Here is a 27,666-nt window from a genome sequence, read left to right on the forward strand (position 1 = left end):
CATTGTTGGTACAATGAAACTTTATTTTATACTTTAGAACTTTATACTCCAGAAGTAATAATCTGTGGTAGATCATAATAGTTTGCTTTTTTATTGTACATGAAGAAAGCCCTCCCCACAATCTAAATAATTATAAAGTTGACACATACACCTGATACTTTAGAGCACCTTACCAAATCATAGGTATTCATTATGCTACTGGCAAAGGTATTGTAATATATACATGGTCAAAAAGGAATGTTTAAACTGTAATAAATATGCCTTAAGTGTCTGTGTGTTTTTACTACACTTTTTAAAAATCCTATCTATTACAGTTTAATTTTTAAGTCATCATTGGCATCTTTAATTCAATTAGACAATTTCATTTCTGAACCAGTTCTGAAGAAATAACATCCTACTATAAAATCATACGTGAATAGAACTTCTAAGGACAATTAGTTTACTACAAATGCTTAAAACATAATGTATGAAGGTTTCTAGTGCTCAGACATGTAAACAAAATTAAATCTCAAATATGTTTCCTTCTCTACTTGGTCATTCCCAACAGCATTCAAATATATTCTCTAAAAGCTTCTAATTTAAAATAAAGAAATAAAAGTCCCTTGAATCCCACATTCTTCTTTAGTTATTACCCATTTCTCCATTGCCTTTCCCAGGAAAATGTCACTCAAGAGCTGTCCATGCTGTCCACTACAGTCAGGGTTCCATGGTAACCATTTATTGAAACTGCTCATTTCTTGAGCTACTTCATTAGGACAATGGTCTCTAGTTCCATCCACTCTATAATAAATTACAACTAACTAAGGGGCACACACAGACACACAGGGAACTAAAAGTCATTGGAAATCAAGCAGGGGGAAATAGGGAAAGGGGCACAGACCGCCCTGAAGGGTATACTGAACACTGCTCAGAGGATACGGGCACACTCACAGCCCTGACTCAAGTTTTACCAAACCCACTCATGTAACAAAAACATTTGTACTCTCCTAATATTTTGAAATGAAAAATAATAATACTTAGCTTAAAATACAAAAAAAAAAAAAAAAAAAGAAACTACTGCTCTACTCCTTGTCCAAGTTCACTTGTCCTCATCTTAATCAATCATTTCACAGCATGGATACAGTTGAGCATTCTCTAGTTTTGGCAGACAACACTATTATATTTCCAGTAAAAGTAATCACTGCTGACATTCTTTCACAAGGACATAAAGGACTTATAGATTTTATGTTCCTTCATTCTATTTCACTTCAGCCACTGTCATCATTCACACCTCCAGGTACTAAACTGGCCTTCTCATACACTGCTCATCACAGATTCGTTTGAGGTCTGTTTTTCATTTTCATTTTTCTTTACTTGCCTTATATGCAATGCAGGACCAGTACTTTAAAAAAAACACATAAAAGAGATAATGTTTTCTAATAATTCTATTGACAAGATATAAAAGGGAATTTTTTATAAACTTCTACATCTTCTCCATTTCAATTCACTTATTAATTTAAAAAAATATTATGAAGCACCAACAATATGCAAAGAAATACATATTCCTTGCTTCAAAAAAAAGGTCAAATGCAATTATGATACAATGTGATACACAAGAGTGAATCTTTTTGAAAAGTTCTACATGAGCCCAAGGAAGGTTTCACAGAACAGACAAAATACATAAAAGAAGCTCACCAGGCAAAAAGTAGGAGAAAGCCAACCAACTTAAAGAAAGAATGTGAGTACCAAGATGAGGCACAGGGTTGCTAGGTGTTTCTTAGGAACTTGAAAGGAAAAGTGTAAAATACACAGAAGCAAATGCTGAGAGGTGAATGCCACACTGACCTTGAATGCTACACTGAAAGCCGGGAGCTCACTGCCTACAAGAAATGATTCTTAGGCATAGGAGCAATAATTAGATTTGTGCTATATTTTTGGTTTTCTGTTTAAATATGACAATGTTTCACTTCAAAAGTTATAAAATAGCATGAAGCACACATAACATGAATGTAAGAAATCGGCAAATATCCTGGGGGAAATCCTTACTTTTAGAATACCTATATATCATTCTATATAGGATTTATAAATGGTAATATTTTGATGAATTATAATTTTGTTTGAAAATAAAATAATTTTTTGACTTTTGTATACTTTTAGCCTAGCTAATTCTAATGTAAATAGTAAGATTTACCAACAGAAAAGTGTATTTACTTTTCTCTGGAATAAACACATGTGTAAGAAAATCACTATCATATACGTATATGAATTTACAAAGAAACCAAAATTTCCCACAGGAGATTATATTAGGAGTTGAGCATGAGCCTTTAAATATATCAAAAACAAAAATAAAAGTAACAGTTATAAAATGAATCATGTAGATAATTGTTCTGTTTAAGACTAAGCAGGCCAGAAAGAAAAGGGGGTTGGGGAGATATCTTCCTGAGAGCAATTATCAAACAACTGCTCTTGACTCAAACTGCAAAAAAATTCTACGATTCTAGAATAACAAATAGTTTTCATTTTGAACATAGTTGATAGAAGGCTGATTTCAACACAAAATGTCTGGTCCTCACACTTAGAAAATGACTGATCTGTAGCCATGGTAACAAATAGCCACCCCCAAGTAGTTTTAAATCTAGTCAATCCATCAGTGACCACTGGCCTCATTCACCAATCAATATCAGCCACTTGCTTCTGAGAGACAGCCAGTCAGACACAAACTCATTCCAATAAACATGCCTGGGAGTGCCCAGCACTCAACCACTGTGTCACTCAAATAACCGTGCTAGTACAGACGATGTCAACCCATGTATTCCTCTGAAAGGCTGCCAGTCCTTCAATGCCACTCTTCCCAAAACCCTGTGTAAGATCAGCAACTGCTCTGTCAGAAGAAACTGCCTCACCAGCATAGCTCTCTTACTACAGAAAGCAATAAATTCCAACTTCATCTTCTTATTTCAGATATTGAAGGCTCACCAGTCTTTGGAAAGAATTGTTAAGTCCATTAAATTTACCTCGCTTATATTTTACTTTTCTTAATAAACACAAATGAAGTTTGTAATTCCTTTGATCTGTCTTACCATATGTAAAACAATCACCATTACAGTAAAAGAGTAAATACTGAGTAAACACATTATTGGGCTTTTCTCCCTAAATGGAAACAAATAAATATACAGAATATAGCTTATTAAAGTGTACATAAGAATTCAAAAATGCATAATCGCTAGGTGAAGTTGTCACAATGAACCCATGTCACACTTTTAAATGAGATTTAGTCTAATGATTAAAACAATACCCACAGGGTAAACTCCATACACTCAGTTAATACAAGTGTATGGAGTAGGTCCTTACGACATTACATGCTAGGCTGTTTTCTAGGCACAGGGGTATGGCAGCGAACACGCAAAAGTCCTATCATGAGAGTGAAGGAAACACACAGTGACAGTAAACAGAACAGATGGCCAAACTACATCATATGTTAGAGGAGAAAAGGTAAAGCAGGATAATGCAATTTTTATGTGTCGGAGAAGAGGCATGGTGGAAATATTAGCATGTCTAGAAAAAGCCTTGCTGAGAAAACAGTTGTTAAGGAAAGAACTGAAGAAATAGACAAAAAGAGGCCAGAAAGATTTCTGAGGGAAACCATTTAAAATAGGCAGAACTGCCAAGTACAGAGGTGTGCCTGTAGAGTTTAAGGAATAGTGAGAAGTTCAATGAGGCAGTAGCAGAGCTAAAGGGATAAAAAAAAAAATGGAAAATTAAGGCAGAGGGACTAAAGATCAGATCATGTGCTACCTTTTAGGTATTAAGAAGAATGGTGACATATACTCTGACTGAAATGGGAGGCAATTGGGATCTTCTGAGCAGAGGAATGACATCCTCTGACTTGTTTTAATATGAGCACTGGGTTAAGCATTGATGGAAAGAGGACTAGAAAAAAAGACCATTTAGCAGTGCATTACACTCATCTAGACAGCAGATGGTGGTGGCTTAGACAAGGAATCTGTGACTGGTTTCTGCATTTATTTTGAAGGAAGACCTCACAAGATTTGCTGACAGTTTTGGTATGAGATGTCAGAGACAGAGAGCGAGAAAAAAAGAGAGAATGAGAGAGAGAGAGATGTCAAGGATTACACAAAAGTTTTTGCCAGACTAACTGAAAGGGTTCCCATTAACTCCAGTAGGAAAGACTCCATGATGAGGGTGAGGTATAAGAAAGAACATCAATAGCTCAATTTTGGACCTCGTAAGCTGTGATACCTAATAGCTAACCAAAGACGGGGGTCAAGTAGGCAGTTTTGTCTATAGGTCTGGAATTAAGAAAATCATTAGCACACACAAGGTAGTAAAATTCATGAGAAAGAAGCCTGAGGACTGAGCCCTGGGACACTTCAATGTGCGGAAGGTGGGGTGTGAGGATGAACACACAAAACAGACTAAGATGGATGAACTAGAAAAGAAGGAGGAAAAACCAGGTGAGTGAGTGATATCCTGAATGTCAAGGGTAAAAGGGATTATGGAAGAAAGAGGTTTTCACTGGGGAAAAGATTGCTGACAGATTCAGTAAAATGAGGTCTCAGAAATTATATCTAAATTTATTAAAGTGAAAATCAGTGGGAACTTTGAGAAAACCAATTTTGCACTAGAGGTGGGAGTGAAAATTGCTGGAATGAGTTCAAGAGTGAATGGAAAAGGAATTCGAGTCCATGTGCAGACACTAGGCATTTTTTTCAAGGCCAGCATACCTAAGTGGCATGATCATGGACGCTCTAATGTTCTTCTTGTTTAGCTATATATTTCAATCACTATACAATAATTATATAGTATATTTTCACACTTTAAAGGTTTCCAAATTATATACATATGGCATTTTAAAAAACGCCAGACCAAGGTATTAAAGAATAAATTCACAAAAATTATAGAATTACAAGATCCTATGAACATTTCTAGATCATATAAGCTGATTTTTGCTTATACTTTTGCCCATACTTATAAAAAAGACCACAGAAACACCAAAACATTCAAAAGTAGTATTTTTGCCTTTAGAAACATCATCCAATTGCAGGATATTTTATACTCATCAAATATACAAAGCAATCACTCATACTAAAATATTGATTCAAGGACAGGAATAAAAGGGGTAAATGCAGAAAATAAGCTCATTTTTAAACTGAAGGTTTGTAACATATAAAGTCACTGTAGAAAATACGGTATGATGCATACTGACATATATTTAAAAGGAAGGTTAATGCCATGAATTCAGGCTATCTTTACAAAGAAGATTCACCACATTAGCAGCACCGTGGTGTTGGCACGGGGGTCAGCAAATTAGTGTCTTGGGGCTAAGTCAAGCCCGCTGCCTGTTTTCATAAGTAAAGTTTAATTGGAACACCACCATGTCTATTTATTTACTGTCTATCACAGTTTGTGGACTACAATGAACAGAGGCCCTGTGGTTCACAAAGCCTAAATCATTTACTATCTGGCTTTCTACAGAATGAGGTGGCCAATACCTGGTTAGGAGATTAAAGATCCTTTGATGTATTTTAGTAAGTTTTACCCAAAATATGAAAATGTTTATATGGGATATGGATATGCAATCCCTTGGCAATATCTGGATTAATGTGAGGATCCAGCAGGTGAGCACTCATGCATTGAGAACAAAACCCCAACAAATCAATAATTAGCAATTCTGTTGGGAACAAGGTAGAGCTGCAGTGTAGCATGCAGCACCCTTTTGAACCTCAGCAGATATTACAAGAATTCTAACATAATTTGCTTAAGATGTATCATCAAACTATATGCTTTAAATATCCATCAATTGTGAAGTAATCAGTACACTACAGATCTAACTTTGTTGTTTAAATGGTTGCGTATGACATTATTATATGGACATGACAATGTAAGTATTTCCTTCTTGATTGGTATTTAGACTACCTCGAAGTTTTTGAGATGATGATGTTACAGTAACTATCTTTAACATGCATATACATGTATGCACGTAACACACTTGTATAAATATGCTGAACACACATATATTATAGATCTTTGACATACATAGGCTATCTATTTTATGAATATATTGGCTTCTTGTACGTTATATATAATATAGAATAAATGTCCTTAACTCATATGTGTTTACGTGTGTTTCTACAAGTCATGTTTTCCTGCAGCATCTAGTCCCAGATCCTAAGTTCCTGGTAGGCCAAAGGAGTGACATATTTGAAGTGTTGATACATGCTACTAAATTACACTTCAAAAAGGATTTGTCAATTTTATTTACCAACAGTGTATCAAAATGCATTTTCCTCACATTTGCCAACACTGTTAATCTTTTAATAAAATCCCAGTATGATTGGAAAATATGTTACATCATTAATGTGCATTTTTCTGATCACCGAGCAAGGCTGAATATACCTATGAAAAGCATAAAATTTGTTAATCATGAATATTAGTCCAATTAGAATTAATTGTATAGTACAATAAAATTATCTACTGTTAAATATTGCTACTGGCTTACCTATCACACACTTCATTCTCCATCCTAGGAAATTGCCGACTGTCAGTTTTTCTACTCTTTCTTTCTTGAAGTAATGCATCATCGTCACTGTCATCACCAGCACCATCACATAGGTTTTCTGATGCTGCCATTTTATTGCTTTTGTGCTTCTCCTTTTCTTCAACCTTTAATGAAAGTTTGATAGTACGAATAATTGTTATTACCTTATCAATAAGAATACCTTTTTCTCTTTTCATTGATTTTATCCCTTGACTCACCTTAACTGTCATATTTTTAATCATTAAATATTTTGTGCTTACTTGAATATTATTGTACATAATTATCATATAATTATAATTATTATGGTATTATTGAAATTTTTATAAAGTCTACTTCATTTCTGTTTGAGTGAATGAAACAGAATTTTCCCAAATTTCTAAAAGGGCCCTTCTTGATTTTTTGCTGTTATTCACATCCATTCTTCTCTGGATAATAGGAATTTTGGCCCCCATTTGACTGGCAGAGACAGAAAGAAAAAGACAAAGACATAAATCACGTCTTCTTCTGGATTTTACGTTAAATGGCCAGATTTAGAGGATGCAATATTGTAACGCTTCAGGAACAGAGAGAAAGCTTTCCCTTTTCTGCACCAAGTTAATCTTTTGTCACTGCCATTTATCATTATTTTTTCATTTGGATAGAGAAATATCAAAAGATGAAGATACACACAAATGTATATGAACCAAGTTTGTCACCACACAAGGAGCAGAGTGCAAGTGCTCAGTTGCTGGTGTGGAGTCCTGAAAAATGAGATGCTTCCCAAATTTCACATTCAATAGCCATACAATTTTACAGCTGGAGGATGTACAGTATAAAGTAATTATCTACTTTAGCTCCTTCACCTACTGATAACTGGAGTAAAACCGAGAAAGATTAAATGATTCATTCAAAGCTCCTAAAGTGGCATTACCTAGCAATTTGTGACAAAAAAAAAAAAAAGACAGATAGTGGAATTGCATCATGCTGAATCAGGTAAATTACGAGATTAAACTAGTCAAAAACTAGTCAGATAAATTAACTGTCTGACTTTGGCAAAATAACTAAATGCCTTAATTGGGGGGCAGGCCTCATCTACATTGACATTTAAAAAAGAGTATCTCTAGATTTTTGTGTAGCTTTAAAACTCAACGTACAGAACTCACCTTTCCATTTTGGAGTCAAATACTGTATTTTGGGCTGGGGATTTTTCTACTCATATGATCAAATCATACTTGTCAAATCTTATACCATATTTGCAACATAATGTAAATTCTGATTTCACAAACATTTGAGAGTGGTGATTTTAAAAGCTATGTGGAACTATATATGTTTCTGGTCAATAATATTTAAAGTGGTTATGATGGAATTTTAAGTTCCAACAGTTTGAATCAAATAGATGAATCTTGCACACATAAAAGCACATTAAACAGATTCACTTGGCTGGGCATATTTGTTGCAAATCTCAAGGTTAGACACATATTTATCTCTTCTCAGTCACTGCTTCCTTCCCACTGTATTTTCATTTTATTGTTCAAATCAATGCAATTCATGTTTAAGTCACTAGGGGGTGAAAAAATCCTAGACCTTACTACATACTTTTATTAACTTATTTTACATTTATTCTTGTTCAGATGATATGGCATGTGAATGAATTAGCTTCCCAGTCCTTAGGCCACTTGGAAGACTGGTGATAGAGAAACAGGTTGATTAAGGAATAATGATTATGAAAAAAATATTCTGAACTCCTATCATTTACATAACAGATAAAATCTATTTCTATATACAATTATATCTTTAGATAACTCCATCTTACCCATGAACTTTTATAAGTAGAAAATCAGAATGGATCAGGCAATTGATGAAGAGAAAGTAGAAAGGGTAGCACTTAAGTACTTTTTCTAAAGATTGCTAACTGGAGAGTGTCACACTTTTAATTATTAGGATCCAAAATCAACACACCAATTAGACAGAAAAGGAATTTCTTAAATGTTAATTCCAATGATATACCATAAGATGATAATGTCACGAATCTAGATGGACAATCTGCTTAAGACTGGTTCTAATATAGTCTTGTTAGAAGAGAAGTTTCAGAGACAGGGCTGAGATCACATGTGGGGACTTGCAAAGTGGGAGCAGATGTTAAAGTAAATAACCCTTAGACAGGAGCTGACTAGAGGGGCTGTTAACCATAGGCAAGAACCAGCTTCAGCTGGCTTGTCATTATGATTTCTCTCATTTTACATGAACTTAGGCCAATTATTACTGGAGTTTTACAATTGCTCCACCCTTGAAATCACCATGATGGCTCAAAGACAGCCATATACAGTATTAAAATGAGAGCAAACCCAATTTTAGGAATTACTACCCAAATTCATAGCAAAAGTCAGCCCCTTACTCATAAATACTCCTCCCCTCGATTAATAAGACTTCAAAACACCAAAAACCTCTTCCTCCTGATGCAGATGCTCTTTTCAAGCCTGCCCACTCTCTTACTCTTGAGAGAGTGCACTGTGGCTTTCAATCATTCAATATAAAGCTTCCTGCTTGACTTTCATGGTCCATCCTAAAATTCTTTTCCTGATTAACACCAAGAACTTGGAAAAAACCTCCATTCAGAGGCCACTAACAGTCTAAAGTCTCCTAATGACAGTGAATTTAAAAATATAATAACATTTCATGATTTCCCACATTAAAACAAGTGAGAAAGTTGTTTGTACCCTAACACCAAAGGACCCCTTCTTAAAGATATGAGTCCCTTAACAGACAGTACAGATGACTTTATGACCCTATTCTCACCCTGGACATAGATGATGAAGTCAATTAGAGACCACAAGGCAGAAGAAAGCTTTAACCGTGCCATTAATGACTGATAACATAAAACTGAAAATTCTGAACCACTGGCAATGGTTATTCCTTTGACATGAATACAACTCAGTGGTCATCACTCTTAAATTACTCATAATTTCTATTGCTTATAATTCGATATTTGATGTCACACTCTTTATCATGTAAGGAAGTTGTAAAAATGGAAGAGTAAACAAAATTTGGAAAAACATATGCCTCAACTCCAAGGTAAACATCAGCAATAAATTACTAGAGATTGTAAGAATATTTTCAGTTGCATAACTACTATAAATGGGGGTAGGTAAACTCATAACTAATGAGCGCACAGCACACTGTATGGGGGATGGGCACACTTGTAGCTCTGGCTTGGGCAATGCAAAGGCATTACACATAACCAAAATGTTTGTAGACCTATAATATTCTGAAATTTTTTTGAAAAATGAAAATAAATAAATAAATTGGAAAAATAAAAATATAAATAAATAAAATTATAAAATAGTAAATGATTATTTACTCTAACAGGTTAGTGCAAAATGATGTTATTAAAATGAAGAAAATTATGTTAAACCAGAAATTTAAATTTAAATCTTTACATACCGGTGGCTGGTTATTTTCACTTCCTTCAGGACTCTCTTGCTCATTCTCTGATGTCACTTCTAGGTCTTCTTCTGCTAAAAAATCCATACATTGAATTAAATTGGATTAGTTAGAAGAGTGAGGTAAAAGACAGTCATTATAGAAATAGATAGAAAATAAAATTTTCATTGTATAAATTTAGAGTTTAAATGAAGCTAAATCTATGATGAAATACTTACTTCTTTAAGAAATACTTCTAATTAAAAAAAGAAAAAAATCCCAAACTTCAAGAAACCACTTGGGGAGACACCTGGTCCAAGGCATACAACATCTCAAAGATTCACTCACAAATTCTATTAACTATTAGCTATGTCTGTTAACTGAACAGAAGAGTGGCCATAGATCTGTGTGAACATGCTGATTGATGAGGGGAAAAGGGATCATTAATCAGCGGAGAAAGTCATGACCCTGAGAGGGTAACCATCAAAGCTGATGGGAGAATGCTACAGCATATCTGTAACACAACCCAGCAGAATCATTTGCACCATTATACTATAATTAGCTATCATGTTCTTCAATTTGTCCCACGATTTAGAAGTACTCAGCTGCAATGCAGTTGAGAGCATAATTCATCTTTCATCGGAAAAACTATTCTGATCTGATCAGCTTGGATTCATTTGCAGAATGCTAGTTAATGAAAATATTCACCTTTTTCATTAGTTATATGGCCATTGGTATGCCTACGTTTCTTGTATCCACTGGGTTAGTCATCTTAAACTTTCTTGATACACACACATACAAAAAGCCTTAACACCACATCTAAGAAACAATGTATAATAAATTTTCTATATTGAAATAACAAATTTAGTATTTAAGGAATGAACTCTGTAATTTTTTTTCTTTTTAAAATTAGTTTGGTTACCAAGTAGTCTTTAAAAGACTTTTATGAAACAATTACCTTACCAAAAATTTAGCTATCTTAAAAAAGCAGCTGATGCTTCTATATTCAAATTAATCTCATTTGATTAACTAATATTAATGCAACATGTATATTTGCTGTCTGACAGCTATGGGGAGGAAAAATAAATTACTATTGTTCACCCCAATTCTAGCACTCCCTCCTGCTTCTACTAACCTTTAAAGCAGCAAGAATCTAAGCTTGTGTTTGAGTGTAAATATAATGAAGTCATCTGAAGTCCTCCCAAGTTTCCTCATCAACTCCAAAATCACCTTCCTAACTTCTTTCATTCCTCCTTCCTTCACCCCTCACAATCTTTCTTCCTTTACAGCAGTCATGTAGAGATCTGTGCCCCTTATTCTCCTCCTTCAACATCTTTGATTTATTATTCCCACCACATCTTTCCTCTTCATTTAGCAGTAGTACCTCACATCTCTAATTTCTCCTTCCTCATCACTTGGCTCCTTCCCCTCTGGCTACAAACATGCTCAGAAATGATAACAAAATAATGTTTTCCCCTGATCCTGTAATGTCTTAAACTGTTATCCAATGGCTCTTCTTCCAGATTTCTCTAAAAAGAAGTCTATACCCAAGGCCCACCAGCAGGAGCATCAGCTGAGAAGTTACTAGAAATGCAGAATCCCAGAGCTGCTGACTCAGAATGTGCATTTTTAACACAGCTGATTGATGAAAGTTTGAGACGCTCTGGTCTACACTGAGTGTACTTCCACATTCCTCTACCTGAACTGACCCTTTTGGAATCTAGCCTCATGTTCCTCCCTATCATGTCCCTACAAATGAAATTGTATTACAAGTCATAATGTTTCTAATGGGCTGCTTATCAGCCTCTATCTTCCCTCATCTCTCCATAACTGACCCTATTCTCTTCTTCTTTCCAAAGTTTTTATCTTGAGCAGTACTAATTCTACCCTATGAAGTAAGAACATTTCAAACCACATTAAATTATGCATGTGTACAGCTGACCAGATATGCTTCTATTCCTCTATGGTATAGAAAAGATAGTGCTGCAGGCTTAGGTGCCTCAATCCTTAGTGCCTTCCCAACAGTGAGGGAGATAAGAAGAGTGAGAAATGTTTGCTATACTTCTCTGACACACTCTGGTATTGGAAGCTCACTTTATATGCTTCCCACATTTCAAACACTCTGCTCTTCCTTTTTCTGAAGAATTATTTTATTTGATCACCCTCCATTACATATGCCTGCTTCTTGAGGCTTGATGATATTCTTTGGATTTTAGAATGTATCAGTGTACATGTTTTTAAATAAACAGTCTGTTAAATGATTTTCTTTTAATAAAATATGGTTCTTACCTTCTACTTGTCCATTTACGGTGTATTCTTGTTTGTGAACTGCAGCCCACCGTAAATCACCACCATACTTCTGTGGGAGATTCGTGGAGACACTCTGTTAAAATTAATATCAATAATAAGTTTCAATTAAAAATGAAAATAATGAATTCCATCAAAATTTTCCAATCATATTCTTAAAACTACCTGAATTTCCTATTGTAAAGGCAATTAGACTGAAAAATAAGAGAAGTATGTATTGAAAACCAAAACATTTGTACAGGGAACTTCACATATGTTATCCAGCTCAAGGTTACCTTTTATCTATTTCTGGCTATTGACTCTGAAAACCAAGAATGGAGGAAAAAGGCAATATAGTCACAGACAAAATATTAATGGGTATGCACATTTCAACAAGGAAGTAACTTCAAAATACCTGATTGTACTTTACAATCCCCACCAAAAATAAGAAGAGTATTTAATATATATACATACATACAATACACCTACTATAATAATTACATAATTAAATATTTAGAATAATTTTAACTTTACAAATGTTTAGTGTTAAAATAAGATACCTAGCATGATAACAAACATCAGAGTATGTCAAGTTCAGGAAGAATAGCACATTTAACAAGCTGCATCATTTTGGAAACAAGGGCTTGCAAATATCTAAATATTTTTTAATAAAATTTTTACTGATAGTATAAACCGATGAATAAAACGATGGAGTAGTAAGAAAACATATTTTTATGTCATATTTCAATAAAACCAAGGAAATGTTACACATGTACAAGGTAAAGCAAACAAATATTAGAGATACACAAAGTAAAGTACATGTAACTCTTTCCCAATTAAAAAGAAAACTGCAAAAAAGAATAGCAAACCTTAATGAAGAGAGAATAATAAGAATATTTATTCATAAAGCATCTAAATGATGCTGGACACTTATTTGTACATTTTTTCTATACTTAATAATAATTGAGTAGGATGGTGGTTGTCCCATTTCCTGCTTCCTGGTCATTCCAGGATGTTAAGGGTAAAATGAAGAGATGTGATCCACTGATCTCTCCGTCCAGAATGTCCTCCTCCTAGACTTTCACGTGGCTTGCTCATTCCTAGTCATGTGAAAGTCGGTGATGTAAATGTCACTCTCAGAAAGATCTTCTCTGACTACAGAATTCTATTCACATTTCCATCCCCATCCTAACTACAAACTACCTCAATATTTTCTAACCAGTCTCGGTTTTCTTTATATGCAGAACTTATAATGACCTATAGGTCTTTGTTGTTTATTTATTTTTCTCTTCCTACCCCATAGCATATTCCCTCATCTTGTATATTCAGTGTCTTACTTCCCAGCATGTAGTTGGTACTCAATAACAGACATTTAATCAACGTCAAAACATTTAAAATCCCATCAGGAAGGTCTCAAGCATCAAATCACTATATTCCTACAGGACATCTCTGGTAATAGTCTGCTGGGAAACTGAACATAACCAAAATTAGGAATCCATATGCTTGCTATAACTTCCATTCTTTTCTTAGGACTACTGCCTTCTGGTTTGCAAAAAGTACTTTCAGCGTTTATTAAGTCAGTGAATATCAGTGTAATCATTTGGTCCTTCATTGGTATAAACACTCTCTCCAGTTTACAAAATGTTTTTATGTTTCTTACCACATTTGTTCATTGCGTGTACTTAAGGAATAGATGTTAGTACCATATTTATGAAGAAGGTCACTGATATCTGAATAGGATACATCATTCATTTTTTTCAAGATTGCATGGCTACTAAGCGACAGCACCAGGACACTAACATGTCTTCTGGCTTCCACTCAGTGCTGGTACCACTGTGCAGCAGCTGTTCTATCATCAGACCCTTCCCATATCTTTCCACAGTTGTCACTTCAATGTACACTGTCATTATATTATGCTGACACTAGTACAAACATGGATGCCACAAAAATATCCAATGTGTTCTATTTTTAAAAATGAATTCTACTTATTAAAACTCCACTAAACTGAACTGTTGTTACTATAGTCCTACATATTTACTGTTCCCATACTTTTCCTTGTCTGGAAATGTTGTTTGCAGATCTATACTTAACAATCCAGTTACACGAACACCTTCAAGTTGCAGATATTATCTTTTTAAGTTCCACGTTGGAAAAGACAATAGTTCAAACAGTTTCTCTCTGAGTATCATTAGGACTTTTACACACCCACATATAACATAGAATGATTCATTTGATCATAAGTTGACCGGGAATAATTATTTTGTTGCAGAAAAACCTAACTTGGGAACCCAAACTGATTCCTTTTCTAAGCTTTATTTTTTTGCACTATACTATAGTAGCTTCTTAAATGAATCCCACAGGTGAGAAGAATTGTACTATGCAATAATAACCAATTTGTTAATTGTGAGCTGAAAATACAAGAAAATAACTCTTTACGGGCATAAACAGAGCTGAGAACATAAAGTCTAAACATTTCCTTTTAGGTTCTAACATCATTTGATACTTATATTTTAAAATAACAACAACAATAGACAGTACCTCCAAATCCTGAGGTGATTCTGCATCTTCATTTTTTCCAGACTCTAATGCAGACATCTTGTCTATAAAATGGTATTCACAGATACATTCATGAGAACATTTTTATCATACATTTTAAATACATATACAAGTCTATCACTATTCATTTTTATTTCAATAAAATAAAACTAATAGCAAAAATAATTTCAAGGTTGAACCAGTTTTAGGAAGAAAAAAGTAGACAGTATGAAGAAAGACAGCAAAAGAAATATATTTAAAAGAAATGGATAATATATTTGGGTCTGCATACTTTAAATGTCTTTTTTTGTGATGGAATTTAAGGATTATTATTTTTTTTTACAAGTTTTTAAAATAACCTTTATTTTTTTTAAAGTTAATATATGCAATATAGGAAACTGAAAAACACAAGGAGCAAAGAACAAAGTCATCCACAATCACAAGCAGTTTACAGTTGGACGTGTCCTTCTAGATCCCGACACATACACAACATCCAATTTTATGGGATTGAGATAGTACAGTATGCATCATGCTTTTTCACACATCATGAATATTTACCAATCAAAAATCCCAAAGTTATGTGAGTATTTTGATAACCAAGAATACACTACACCAACTCAATCTGTTAGGAAAAAATGTAATCCTGCCTTTCTTGGGACGAAAATTTCACAGAAGACAAAAATGGCAACAGGCCTCTAGATAGGCAGAGTTTCTATTCTCATTAATCCTATAGTGTTCTATTATATAAATTACCACAATGTATTTATCCATTTTGCTGTCGATGGATATCACATCTTTTTATATATAAATTAAATCAAATAAATATTAAGAACACTCAGTATTACATTAAATCAGTATTGATGTCACCGAGTTGCTGGTGATCATAAAGTACCAAAGAAACTTTTACTGCATTGTAAGCCAGCAGTCCCCAATTTTTTGGCACCAGGGTCCGGTTTCATGGAGGACAATTTTTCTATGGACTGGGACTGGGGGAACGGGGTATGGTTTCAGGATGATTCAAGTGCATTACATTTATTGTGCACTTTATTTTTATTATTACCACATTGTAACATATAACAAAATAATTATACAACTTACCATAATGCAGAATCTAAGGCTGTGACTGATCTGACATGAGGCGGAGCTCAGGCGGTGATGCAAATGATGGGGAGCAGCTGTAAATACAGATGAAGCTTCACTCACTAGCCCATCACTCACCTCCTGCTGTGAGGCCCAGTTCCTAACAGGTCACAGACTGGTATCTGTCCACAGCCTAGGGGGTGGGGACTGCAGTTGTAAGGTACTAATAGAAAGCTATGGGATTTGTGTCTCTGTAATGCTTCAAGTCAATAATAAAATATAGAAGAGATTAATCAATAATGTTAAAGAGATATATTCATGAATTAGCTGTTGTTGTGGCCATTTTTCTAATATTTAACTTGAGAGCCTCTGTGCATTTTATTGGCTTTGATCAAGAGTGAGTATTGTCTTCTTGTCTCCTTTTGCACCATATCTGAGGGTTATTCTTGTTCTCTACTGAGCAACAGTTTGAAATCTGTCGTTTGAGGCCCATCTCCTTTTAGTAGCCTGGGCTAATTAGTCAGGAAAAAGAAGACTCCTTATGATGTTGTGTGCAATCTTGTTCATAGATTTTTGATTCTGTTATTTCTTTAGAACTTTTAAAAAATTATCTGTATCAGAATATATCCCAAGAGTGGGTAGTGTATATTCTGTTCTGGGAACAGTGTAACCTAAGGCTTCAGATACTTTGTTTTGAGTACTGGAAAATTTTGTTTTCCCTTTTTCTTCTAAAGCCTGCTCTGAGAAGGATAATAAATTGGGATATTTATTCTCAGGAATTTTACATTAAATTTTCCCTATGTTGACTACTTACTCTCTCACTCAGTCTGTTTCTTTCCAGATTGAGAGTAATCAGGAAAAATAGTAACAAATTTTTTTCTACTCATATACTTCCCCTTTATAGCTTCTGTGGGAACTGGTTGGTAGCTTAGAAGCCATTCAAAATAAAGCCATCTGAAGAAAAATTGCTACTAAACAAGTTCTTGCCATTTCGCAGTCATAGTTATTAAAAAAAAAAAAAGTGCCCTTAAAATTGCCTAGACATCTATTTATGGATTTATCCTTAATCAACCATCTTTTCCATTTGCTACAATGAGTACTGTAAGTATTCACTATTATTTTTAAATTTAAGATCTATAATTCCCACCCTTTGCAAGATGGTCCTGCATCCTGTTTCACTGATGATGATAGCAATCAGACGAGACACTTTTAACTTCTTTGACACTAACTTACCTGCATCTACAACACACTTTCTTCCTGTATTCCTTATGCCAACAGCACTGTTTAAGGTCTCTTTCTTCACCTGCACCTGGAGTTCATGTTTTCTTATCTCTTCAAGGAAACTGATTTGAAACTTATCTTTTTCTTTTTCTACTTTCATCTCATTTGCCAGTGTTAATCATTTTATTGAATCAGCATTGAATTATTTCAGTGATTCTCATCTTTAAATGCATAACCCTCTCTCTTATCACTCCCACCCGGACCATCCCCCTCTCCATATGTTCAGTACAAATCTTTGAAACAATCGTCTAAACTTTTAGCTTTTATTAAGTCTACCTCCTGTCTTAATTCAATAAATCATTAGCAGTTTTAATGTGATATCAGAAATACTTCTTAAATCCATCTGATTTTTGACATTTTGGGCAATTGTAATACAATGGTATTTGTCATTGGATATCTAAACACATCTAAACACAGAAAAGGTAGAGTAAAAATATTGCATAAAAGATTAAAAATGGTACATCCGTATGGACACTTACCATGAATGGAGCTTGCAGAACTGGAAGTTTCTCTGGGTGGGTCAGCGAGTGAGTGATGTGTGAATGTAAAGACGTACATTACTGTACACTACTGTAGATTTTATAAACATGGTATAATTAGGTTACAATAAATTTATTTTAACAGCTAAGTAAATGCACTGTGGTATGACAGCCACAATATCACTAGACAATAGGAATTTTTCAGTTCCATTATAAACTTATAGGACCATTGTTGTATGCACAGTCTGTTATTGACCCAAATGTTGACATGTGGCATGTGACCGTATTATCAAGGCAATGAAAATGGACTCCAAAAATACAAATCTATTAGCGTGTCTTCTATTTTTAATGGTTCATTAACTTCCTATTTCCCTTAAATGGAATTCCATTCTTTAACATGATAAACACAGTCCTATATTATCTGTTTTGTAGACTTCTCTAGCCTTAGCTTCTTGTCATTTACCTTTGGCACATTACACATGAGCTCTATAATAAATATTTTCCAGTGCTTTCTAAATACAATGTATCTTATTTCCATTCTGACACACTCTTCTTTTTTCTCTTCTAGAACAAAAGTGCCTACTGGCAGACCTATTCCTCTTTAGTAAAGGTGAGTTAAAAGTCACATCCTAAAGGCATTTTTTCCCTCATTATTAAAATATAGGTTTTTGCTTTGTTTTTAATGATGTCTAAATTTTCTCTCCCATAACTTTCATTACACTTTATTGTTATGACTTCTATAATGCCCATTTTTTCCTATGAACTATAAATTAAAGGCAAAAATGATTCTCTTTTCCCTAGTATATATCAATAGCTACCACAATTACTGAACCCTAATATATGTTTTTATAATTAAAGAGAAAAGAGAAAGTGGTTATGGGTCTAAAAAGAATGTTGATTGTATTTTCTGACATTACTATGAGTGTGGGAGAAATAATTAGCTTCAATTTAGAGGGTTTGAATGGAAATGGCATCCTCAAAAAAACAATAGCCAAAATTTTGTAAACATTTGGAAAAGAAAATTAAGGATAAAATTATCAAAGAATGTAGAAAATTCCTAAAGCATGGAGCAAAATTATAAATAGTAGAATTAAAAAAAAAGATCAAGAGAAATGAAAGTGGAAGAATGATTCAGAGGAGAAGAAATGGTGAAGAATATGAATGACTACAGAGTCTTGGAATATTTTATCCTAAGTATTCCCTGTTTTACTTTTCTATTTTCAGACACACACACACACACACACACACACACACACACACACACACACCAAAAAAAAAATTTGGTTTAAAAAACTCTTTGGCTAGCAAAAATCTGATTCCTTCCTCATAGTTTAAATTTTACTTCTTTGGAGTTACATTTCTTTAGGGTTTTTGGGGTGACCATCTAGCTTACTTGAATTTAGATACTTATAATAATTTATAAGGTTTAACGAGCTAATAATTCTTTATCATATTTGCAATTTAATAACTGTCAATATTTATCCCAATAGTACAGTGCATATAAATTTTTCTGAAGGTCTACAAACTAAAGATATCAGGGGTAGAATTTTTTTCCTGGTCTTTCTTCATTCACAGTGCAGGCAGGAGTCTTTTGTGGCTACGCATAAGGTTGACCTTGCACAGAAGGAACATAAACAAAATTAAGTGGCTATTTAGGAAGGTACTTTTTTTCCAACCACCATAGTTTCTACAGGTCAGTATTTAAGAAGTGTCCACTAATTTCCTCTGGCCATTTCACTAAGCCAGTTCCATATTTAACACAGCACATTCAAAAATTCAATACAAAGTTTAACTCTCTCCTTTCTTTGATGGAAAGGTAAAGCAGATGAATAGTGAATTTTTGGAAGGCAGAGAGAGAATTATGCTTTAAGTTTGAATAATATGCTGCCGTATTCAATCAGTCCCCCAAACTCCAAGTAAGACTGAGGTGAGTAATGGGGTGGGGAGCAGGGTAGAGCTTCCTTCCACACAGGTGACTTCGTGAGCATGGAGGGAAAATTGAACTTACTCATGCTTGGAACCAGATGATGAATACCTGAGGAGAAAGCCTCTGCATGGTGTTTATTTTCCATCTTATGCCAATCTTAAAAATTTTCCAGTTCATGTTCTTAGGATGTTCACAGGTGCTGAAATTACTGCAATTGACAGTCTTTACTATTCTTGGGGAATAAATCTTACCAAATTATGGAGAATGTAGTCCAGTTATTAATATTAGCATATTAATCCAATCAGAGCGACTCTAAGGAAAACTGAAAGAGAGATATGAAATGAATATATTTCACATGACCTTTCCTTTTAATAATCATAGGGGAATATTTGTGAGAATGCTTGTATGTAATTTCTAAGTCCTATATAAATGCACGATCACAGAGAAAAAAAATCCTATCTTTTCTCTCAATTATTCAAAGTTTTTTGAATTTTATGTATTCCTGTATATATGTATTTTATGTATGTATTTATAAGTGCAGTTAAGTGTTTAGAAGATACAAGATAACATTTTGACCTGAATTTTTAGGAAAAGTACACCGTATTCTAGTAAACCTATTTAAGTAATCAACTTTTTAAATTACTTTTTATTCTAATCACTATATACACACATTACATCTACCTTCATATGTATGTATCTGTTATTCATTCATCCACACACACAAACACACTCATCATCATCATCATCATGAAATTCTAGTCCCAAACATAGCCCTTGTTAACATTTTGATGTTTAAACTTTCAAATCCTTTTCAATTTAAAATATTTATACCTTTCAAACTTTCAAATGTGTCTTAGATCTCTTTAGAAACTTACTTACTTTTAAACAACTCCTGATTGTATAATTTTAATAACTCCTTAGATATCACTTTTAAAATGTATTCTATAGTCATATCACAATATATTTAATCAATCCAATGTTATAAATTTATACCCTTATCAATTTTTTCAGAATTATAAACCTTGCAATTATAGATTTATTTGTGTTAATAAATAAATTTGAGGAAAGGTTCTCAATTATTTTCTTAGGAAATTAATTGAAAAGTGTTTGGCACATTATACTAACTTGCCCTCTAAAAACATAACTTTCGTTTGTACTTTCAACAGCGCTATGTGAGATTGCTAAGTTCCTGTCAGAAATTGGCTATTACCACAACATATACATGAATACACAAAAACAAACATCACTATATTGTTGAAATTTTACCTTTCAGTGAAATTGCTGTTTTAATTTGTATATCTGTTGATGCTAGTAATATAAACTATTTCCTCATCGTTAATTGTATATCATGAAAAAATGTCTTTATATTTCTATTATTAATGTATTTTAAATACTTATATTTGTTATCTACTCTTTGATTTCTAGACATTCATTCCAAATTCACTGTTTGCCTTGGGTTTTGTGAAATTATTTTCTAAATATTTTTTTTACTTTTTTTTTTTTTTTTTTGAGACAGAGTCTCTCTCTGTTCCCCGGGCTAGAGTGCCATGGCATCAGCCTAGCTCACAGCAACCTCAAACTCCTGGGCTCAAGCGATCCTCCTGCCTCAGCCTCCTGAGTAGCTGGGACTACAGTCATGCACCACCATGCCCGGCTAATTTTTTTTCTATATGTATTTTTAGTTGGCCAGATAATTTATTTCTATTTTTAGTAGAGACGGGGTCTTGCTCTTGCTCAGGCTGGTCTCGAACTCCTGACCTTGAGCAATCCTCCCACCTTGGCCTCCCAGAGTGCTGGGATTATAGGCGTGAGCCACTGTGCCTGGCCTTTTTTACTTTTATGTAAAAAAATGTTTTACCTTTTCCTCTTTCTGCTTGACCTTTAGGATTTTTTCCCACTGAAAGACACATTGATATCAAATAAATCACTAATAAGTCCATTTATATTTTCTCAAAGTTCCACTAGGTAAACAAAGATCACCATTGGTGCTCACATAATTCCCTTTATAGTATAAATTAAGATATTTACAGAAATGTCAGATACTTGTGAAGGATATGAACATATTGCAACTTAAAGAGTCAGATGGCAGTGAAGGTTAATACAACCCTATGATAGATATCATCATCTAAAAGAGGATTATTGTTTTTGAGACATAACAACAGGATCTAGCATCCAAAAAGATCAGTTGTTCTAAACAACAGTGTGGTTGTGACCATATTAATCTATTTTCTCTCATCTTACCTTACTAAAGTTATGTACCCAGATAAAAAAATTACATAAGGATTGATGAACTGAAAGACTCAGCACAGTGCTAATAATCCAACCACTTGATTATTGTAACCAAGAGTAGGGATTGCTCTCTTTTCAACTTTAAAAGAAATAGATATCTAAGAATTTATTTAGGCAAGAAATGGATGTCTGACTCACCTTTACCAGGCTTGGTGGTAGTTCTGTTATTATTTTTGGTATAATTATCAGAATCAGTGGCCTCAAAATTATAGTTTTACTTGCTCACATATCAACTGATTATTTGTTGGCACATGTAAGAGATATTATAAAGTTATTTACAAAAATAGTTTGAGAAGTATATTGTGCAAGGAACTTTGATTTCAAATCAGGTAGACTGAGACTCCAAGTCAACTCATAGCAGATAAAATCAATGCCATTCAGGTAATATATATTTGATAATACATTTATCCAGATTTTTAAAAGCTGTACTTTAAAGTAGGATGAGAACCAGGAACAGTCGTGTAGTAAAAGTAAATATGGGAAATTTCTGAGGACATAAGTTGTGTTTAAGTGGTCTAGTGTGCAAGTGAGAAGAGGACTGATCTTTGTCCATTGAATTTGATAGTTTCTAAGAAAGACTAAGTACAATCAGTCCCAGCTTACTATGATCCAACCTATAATTCTTCAACTTTACAATGGTGCCCATACAAGCATTGTGTTTTTCACTTTCATTGCAATATTCAATAAATTATAGGAGATATTAAGTATTTTATTATAAAATATACTTTGTGTTAGAAGATTTTGTCCAACTGTTTGCTAATATAAGTGTTCTAAACTAGTCTAAGGTAAGTTAGGGTGATCTATGATGTTCAGTAGGTTAGGGTAGTCAATGCATTTGGGTATTGGGGGATTTTTTTATACGGAACATTTATTTCTGTATCATTTTATTAGTCTCTCTAAAATGTTTTTCTTTCTTTTGCTATGTAAAAAAAGATTTAGCAGGCAAATGTAATAGCATACAACAAATTTTGCCCTGTTTTTCATCTGGGTCAGATTGGAACTCACACACCTAAAGAAAACAATGTTATAAAATAACAAAAGAACAGTAAAAATATAGGTACTCCCTGTGGAAATACCATTTCTTCTACTTATTTCATAATCCTTTTTCCATATGAGAAGACACAGGAGTAAGAGACAATATTGTTCATAAGAGAGAGATTTGATAAAGAATGGGTGCAATTAATAGACTCAGATTTGGAAATTTTATATGACAATATTTTAAAATAGAACTTATGCTTATGTTAGACCTACAGAATTTTAAGTAGAAATCCCAGATGAACAGTGGGAGGCTGAAAATTGAATTTAGTATTTTCACTACAGTATTTTCAACTTACAGTGGATTATTAAGGGCATAACCCCGTTGTAATTTGAGGAGCATTTATACATTATCCCAATGCAGGCATCAGAGACAGTGAAAACATATGGCATATAAATCCAGATGTCCCTTATATAAAAAGATAAAACAATATTAAGGCTGAAGCTATATGATAATAAGTGGGTGAAAAGAGAATCAAAGGGGGCATTATCCATTAATGAATGCCATCGTGGACATGTACTTAATCACAAGGCATGGAAATTCTAAGGAATTGTCTGTATTCCAGACTTAGTCGTCTTCTGCTCTACTGTGAAGTATTTGTCCAGTTTACTCTTGGTAGTCTGGATTAATCACCCCAACTGGCACAGTAACTCCCTTCTTTGCCTGTTTTTTTTTTTTTTTTTTTTTTTTTTTTTTTTTTTTTTTTCAGAGGCATGGGGAGCCCTAACTGGTCGGGAGGAAGACTTAACTTTCAGTCCAGTAGAATCATTGTTCTGTCTCCTGGTGGAAGCATTCCCCTCTTTGTAACTAAGACCTCTAGGTCAGTAGACCATGAAGTCACAGAAACAGGAAGCAAAATTTTTTCTAGTGGGTCACTAGTGGTAACAGTGAGTGGTGCCACTGCCATTCACACCCTTTGATCCCTAGACCCTTGAATCGTGGCTATAGCAGAAACAATGCCATGTATTGGATGCTGAGTCAGAGCATATGTAGCCTTCTGGGGAAGCTTGCCCTAGCCCTGCATGATATTGCCACCTGGCTGGCGCTGTAACTAAACATTCAATAGGCCTTCCACTGTTCTATCAAGCCAGTTGCTTCTGGATGGTGGAGTACGTGGTAAAGCAAGTGAATTCCATGAGTATGGGCCCACTGCAAGACTTCATTTGCTATGTAGTGAGTTGCTTGCTGTGTGGAATTCCCTAATGGTGGATAAGGCATTCTGTATGTTCACAGGTGGTAGTTTTGGCAGAAGCATTGCATGCAGGGAAGGCAAATCCATATCCAAAGGAAGTATTTATTCCAGTAAGAACAAAATGCTGCCTTTTCCGTGGTGGAAGCAGTGCAAAGCAATCAACCTACTGTCAGGCTAACCACCCAGGGAAATGGTGCCATATCAGGGACTCAAAGTTGGTCTCTGCTGCTGGAAGGTAATGAACTCAACCATGGCTGTTGCCAGGTTTGCCTGTGGGAGTCGAAGTCCATGTTGCTGAGCCCATGCATAATTTCCATATCTCCCACTAAGACCATTTGTTCATGAGCCCGTTTTTGATAACAGAGGTGGTTGAGGGAAAAATCTAACCAGTACCCACTGAATGGACCATGCTATCCCCTTTATTATTAAAATCCTTTCCCACTGAGGTTACCCTTTGGTGAACATTCACACGGGACAAATGTCTTCATTTTTCTTTCTTTCTTTCTTTTTTTTTTTTTCACCCATTCAGAGAGGTCTATCTGCACACCTCTTCTCCGTATCTTCTTGTCACTAGGTTAGATAGAAGTAATGTTCTAGTCAAGCCATTGGCCCCAACCCATGAATCAGTATATAATCATATGCTTGGTTATTTCTCTTCCAAGCAAAGTGAACATCCAGTGATGAATATCAAATGAAAAATGAACAAATAAATAAATAAAAGTCTTTAAAAAAGGGGGCTTTGAGTAAATAAATTATTGCATTCTCATATAAAGGCTTATTATTTCTCAATTAAAATCATTTTTAAATAAATATTGTACATACCTACATATATTAAATATGTTTATCATTTTTACTTGTGTTTTTAACATTCCTGCCAACTTTATATTTCAATTACCAATGAGAAGTGTAAAAAATAAAAACAAAAATTAATTTATCAATCCAATATTCCCTTTCACATCTTACCTCTTTCTCTTCTTAATTCAGAGCCAAACTTCTTTAAAGTATTTTACAAACTCGCTCCCTCTACTTCCCCTTCCAGGCACTCTCAACCCCACAAGAATCTGGCCTCTACACACATGAAGTTCCTGGAATTTTTCTCTACATGGACACCACTAACCTCTTGCCATTAAGCATTTAAGGAGAATTCTTACTTTACCTGACATCTTACTAGGATTCTATACTTTGGGAATTACTCCATCTTTTCAACTCTCTATGTTCTTATTTTCTAAGAAAGCATACTTACCTGATTTCCTTACTACTTCTCTCTCCATTTCATTTCAGGTTTTTGGTAAACTCTGCCTTCTCTTGTTGGAGTTCTACCAAATTCTGATTTCTCTTTTATTTTTATTCTGCATACCTTTGTAAGTGATTTCATTTATGCTCATGGTTTTGATTTACCCCTAAATGTGTAGGCTTCTTCTACATCTATAATCCAGATCTTTTTTCTTGAGCTTTAGACCCTGATAGCTTTCTCTCCCTCTCTTTCTCTTTCTTTCATTACGCTTGGTTGTCCCAAGGATGGTATTCACTCCCTTTTGCCATCTTAGTTTTTTTCTTTTCCACTACACCAGCAGTTTCTTCTGGGTTTTCTAGCCTCAGTATATATAATGACTATTCATTCAGCTATCTGGATGAGAAACGTGAGTAAGCCTTTAGTCTTCTTTTTCCTCATGCTCCTTAAAAATAAAACAAAACAAAAACTATTCATATTTTCTTCTCAGTTCATAGTCTCATCTCAATTAAATTTTTGATCCTCTTGATTCCAATCTTACATATTCTGATTGTCTACTCACCCTAGCTTTTGAAATATCTAGGTTAAATGCAATTTGTTCATGCCATCAATCTCAGGATTTTTGTCAGGAAAATAGCAATCAGAATCACTAAAGGTATTTCAAACAGGAAAGTGTTTAATACTGGGAGTTTAGTGTTCAACAAAATTTATGCAATGAATGGAGGGAAAAGATCAGGAAAATAGTTTTCTAGTTATAGGGGTTTCTATTAAGTTTTCTAGTGTCAGAACAGTTCTAGAATCCACGGGAAGCCACACACAATGATCATACCTTTCTGGAGGCTTGGAAGTGAGAGATTTGCAGTGAAATGCCCTAGGGATGCTCAAAAGAAATCTTTTCTCAAAGCCCTGAACTTCCTACTACTGCTGGATGAGGTGCAATATGCGGCTGAAGCACTGCATGCGCATGTGCTCCCCTTCATTCCATGTCTTTCCTATGCTTGCACTGTCAGTCTCCATAATACCAATTTCAAATAAAACACCTACAGAATAAAATTATTTACTTTTCTTTGCCATTCTAGTAAGACAAATTACCAAACCCCAATTTTTAAAAAACTTTACTTACAGATTAAAACCTACTCATCCTATTTCATGGTTGACAAGATGAGCTATTTCTAACAGACTTCTTAAAAAACACACCACTATACCTGGCCTGAAGGAGTACGAGTAGGGCACCTGCAGACATTACGGTGAGAGCTGGAGAGTGGCCCTCAGTGTCTGGCCTGGTAACATACATGGCCCGGGGCACACTCACAGCCCCTGTAGCAACTGCTAATGCCTAAGCAGCAGCAATAACTCTAGTCTGGTGGCTCCATTGTGAGATTCAATACTGAAAATATATTAAGAAAATATTTGCTTTCAAAAAAGTAAGTTTTTTAAAATATTCCATCATGAGCCTGGACTAGCCGAAGGTACTGTTCTCAGTGAGCATGCTGAACAGCTTCTCTGAAGGGATGATAACTGGGGGACAGCCCAAAACTCTGATAGCCAAAGCTGACAGCCCTGTCGAGGATGACTTCTTGAGGTTCCAGTAGGCGAACAGCTCAGAGCTCTGTTTTTCAAGCACTTCCTCTGCCAACTCTGCAAGCACCATGTCCTCAGGTACCTTTGCTCTCAGATTTTTCTTCTTCATCTTGGTCAAGAGTGACCACAAGTTCTCCTCTCCCACAAACTCTTATGAAGGGAAACCTGTATCACACCCATTGGAGGCAGGCATGTGATCTGAGATAGAAGTAAACATTTCCGATGTTGTATCTGGAAAACCCAAAGGACTCAACCAGGAGACTCATGGAATTAATTAATGAATTCAGTAAAGTCTCAGGTCACAAAATCAATACACACAAATCAGAGGCATTCATATATGCCAATAACATTCAATCGGAGAACCAAATTAAGGACTCAGTATACCCTTCAAAATAGCAACAAAGAAAATAAAATATCTAGGAATATATTTAACTAAAGAGGTAAAGGACCTCTATAGAGAGGACTATGAAACACTAAGGAAGGAAATTGCAGAACATGTAAATAGGTGGAAAACCATACCATGCTCGTGGATCAGAAAAATCAACATTGTTAAAATGTCTATACTACCCAAAGTAATCTATAGATTCAATGCAATTCCTATTAAATTACCAACATCATTTTTCACAGATTTAGAAAAAATAATTTTACACTTTGTATGGAATCAGAGAAGAACCCGTATAGCAAAACCAATTTTAAGCAATAAAAACAAAATGGGAGGTATTAATTTGCCAGACTTCAAACTATACTACAAGGCTGTGGTTCTTAAAACTGCCTGGTATTGGCACAAGGGCTGGGACACAGACCAGTGGAAC

The 27,666-nt window shown here is 34.6% G+C and overlaps 1 protein-coding gene across 1 annotated transcript in view; it reads right to left on the minus strand.

Moving 5' to 3' along the window:
* Window positions 1-14,818, minus strand: part of LOC123622807 (ankyrin repeat domain-containing protein 26-like) — a 34,368-nt gene extending 19,550 nt beyond the window's left edge. Inside the window, exons 1-4 of the mRNA XM_045529427.1 lie at window positions 14,762-14,818; window positions 12,227-12,320; window positions 9,959-10,032; window positions 6,500-6,663 (exon numbers count right to left, since the gene is read on the minus strand). Coding sequence (XP_045385383.1) covers window positions 6,500-6,663; window positions 9,959-10,032; window positions 12,227-12,320; window positions 14,762-14,818 — 389 coding nt within the window. The remainder of the gene's footprint in view (window positions 1-6,499; window positions 6,664-9,958; window positions 10,033-12,226; window positions 12,321-14,761) is intronic.
* Window positions 14,819-27,666: the final 12,848 nt, after the last annotated feature.

This window comes from Lemur catta, chromosome 17 (assembly GCF_020740605.2).
Source record: "Lemur catta isolate mLemCat1 chromosome 17, mLemCat1.pri, whole genome shotgun sequence".
Classification (NCBI taxonomy): domain Eukaryota; kingdom Metazoa; phylum Chordata; class Mammalia; order Primates; family Lemuridae; genus Lemur; species Lemur catta.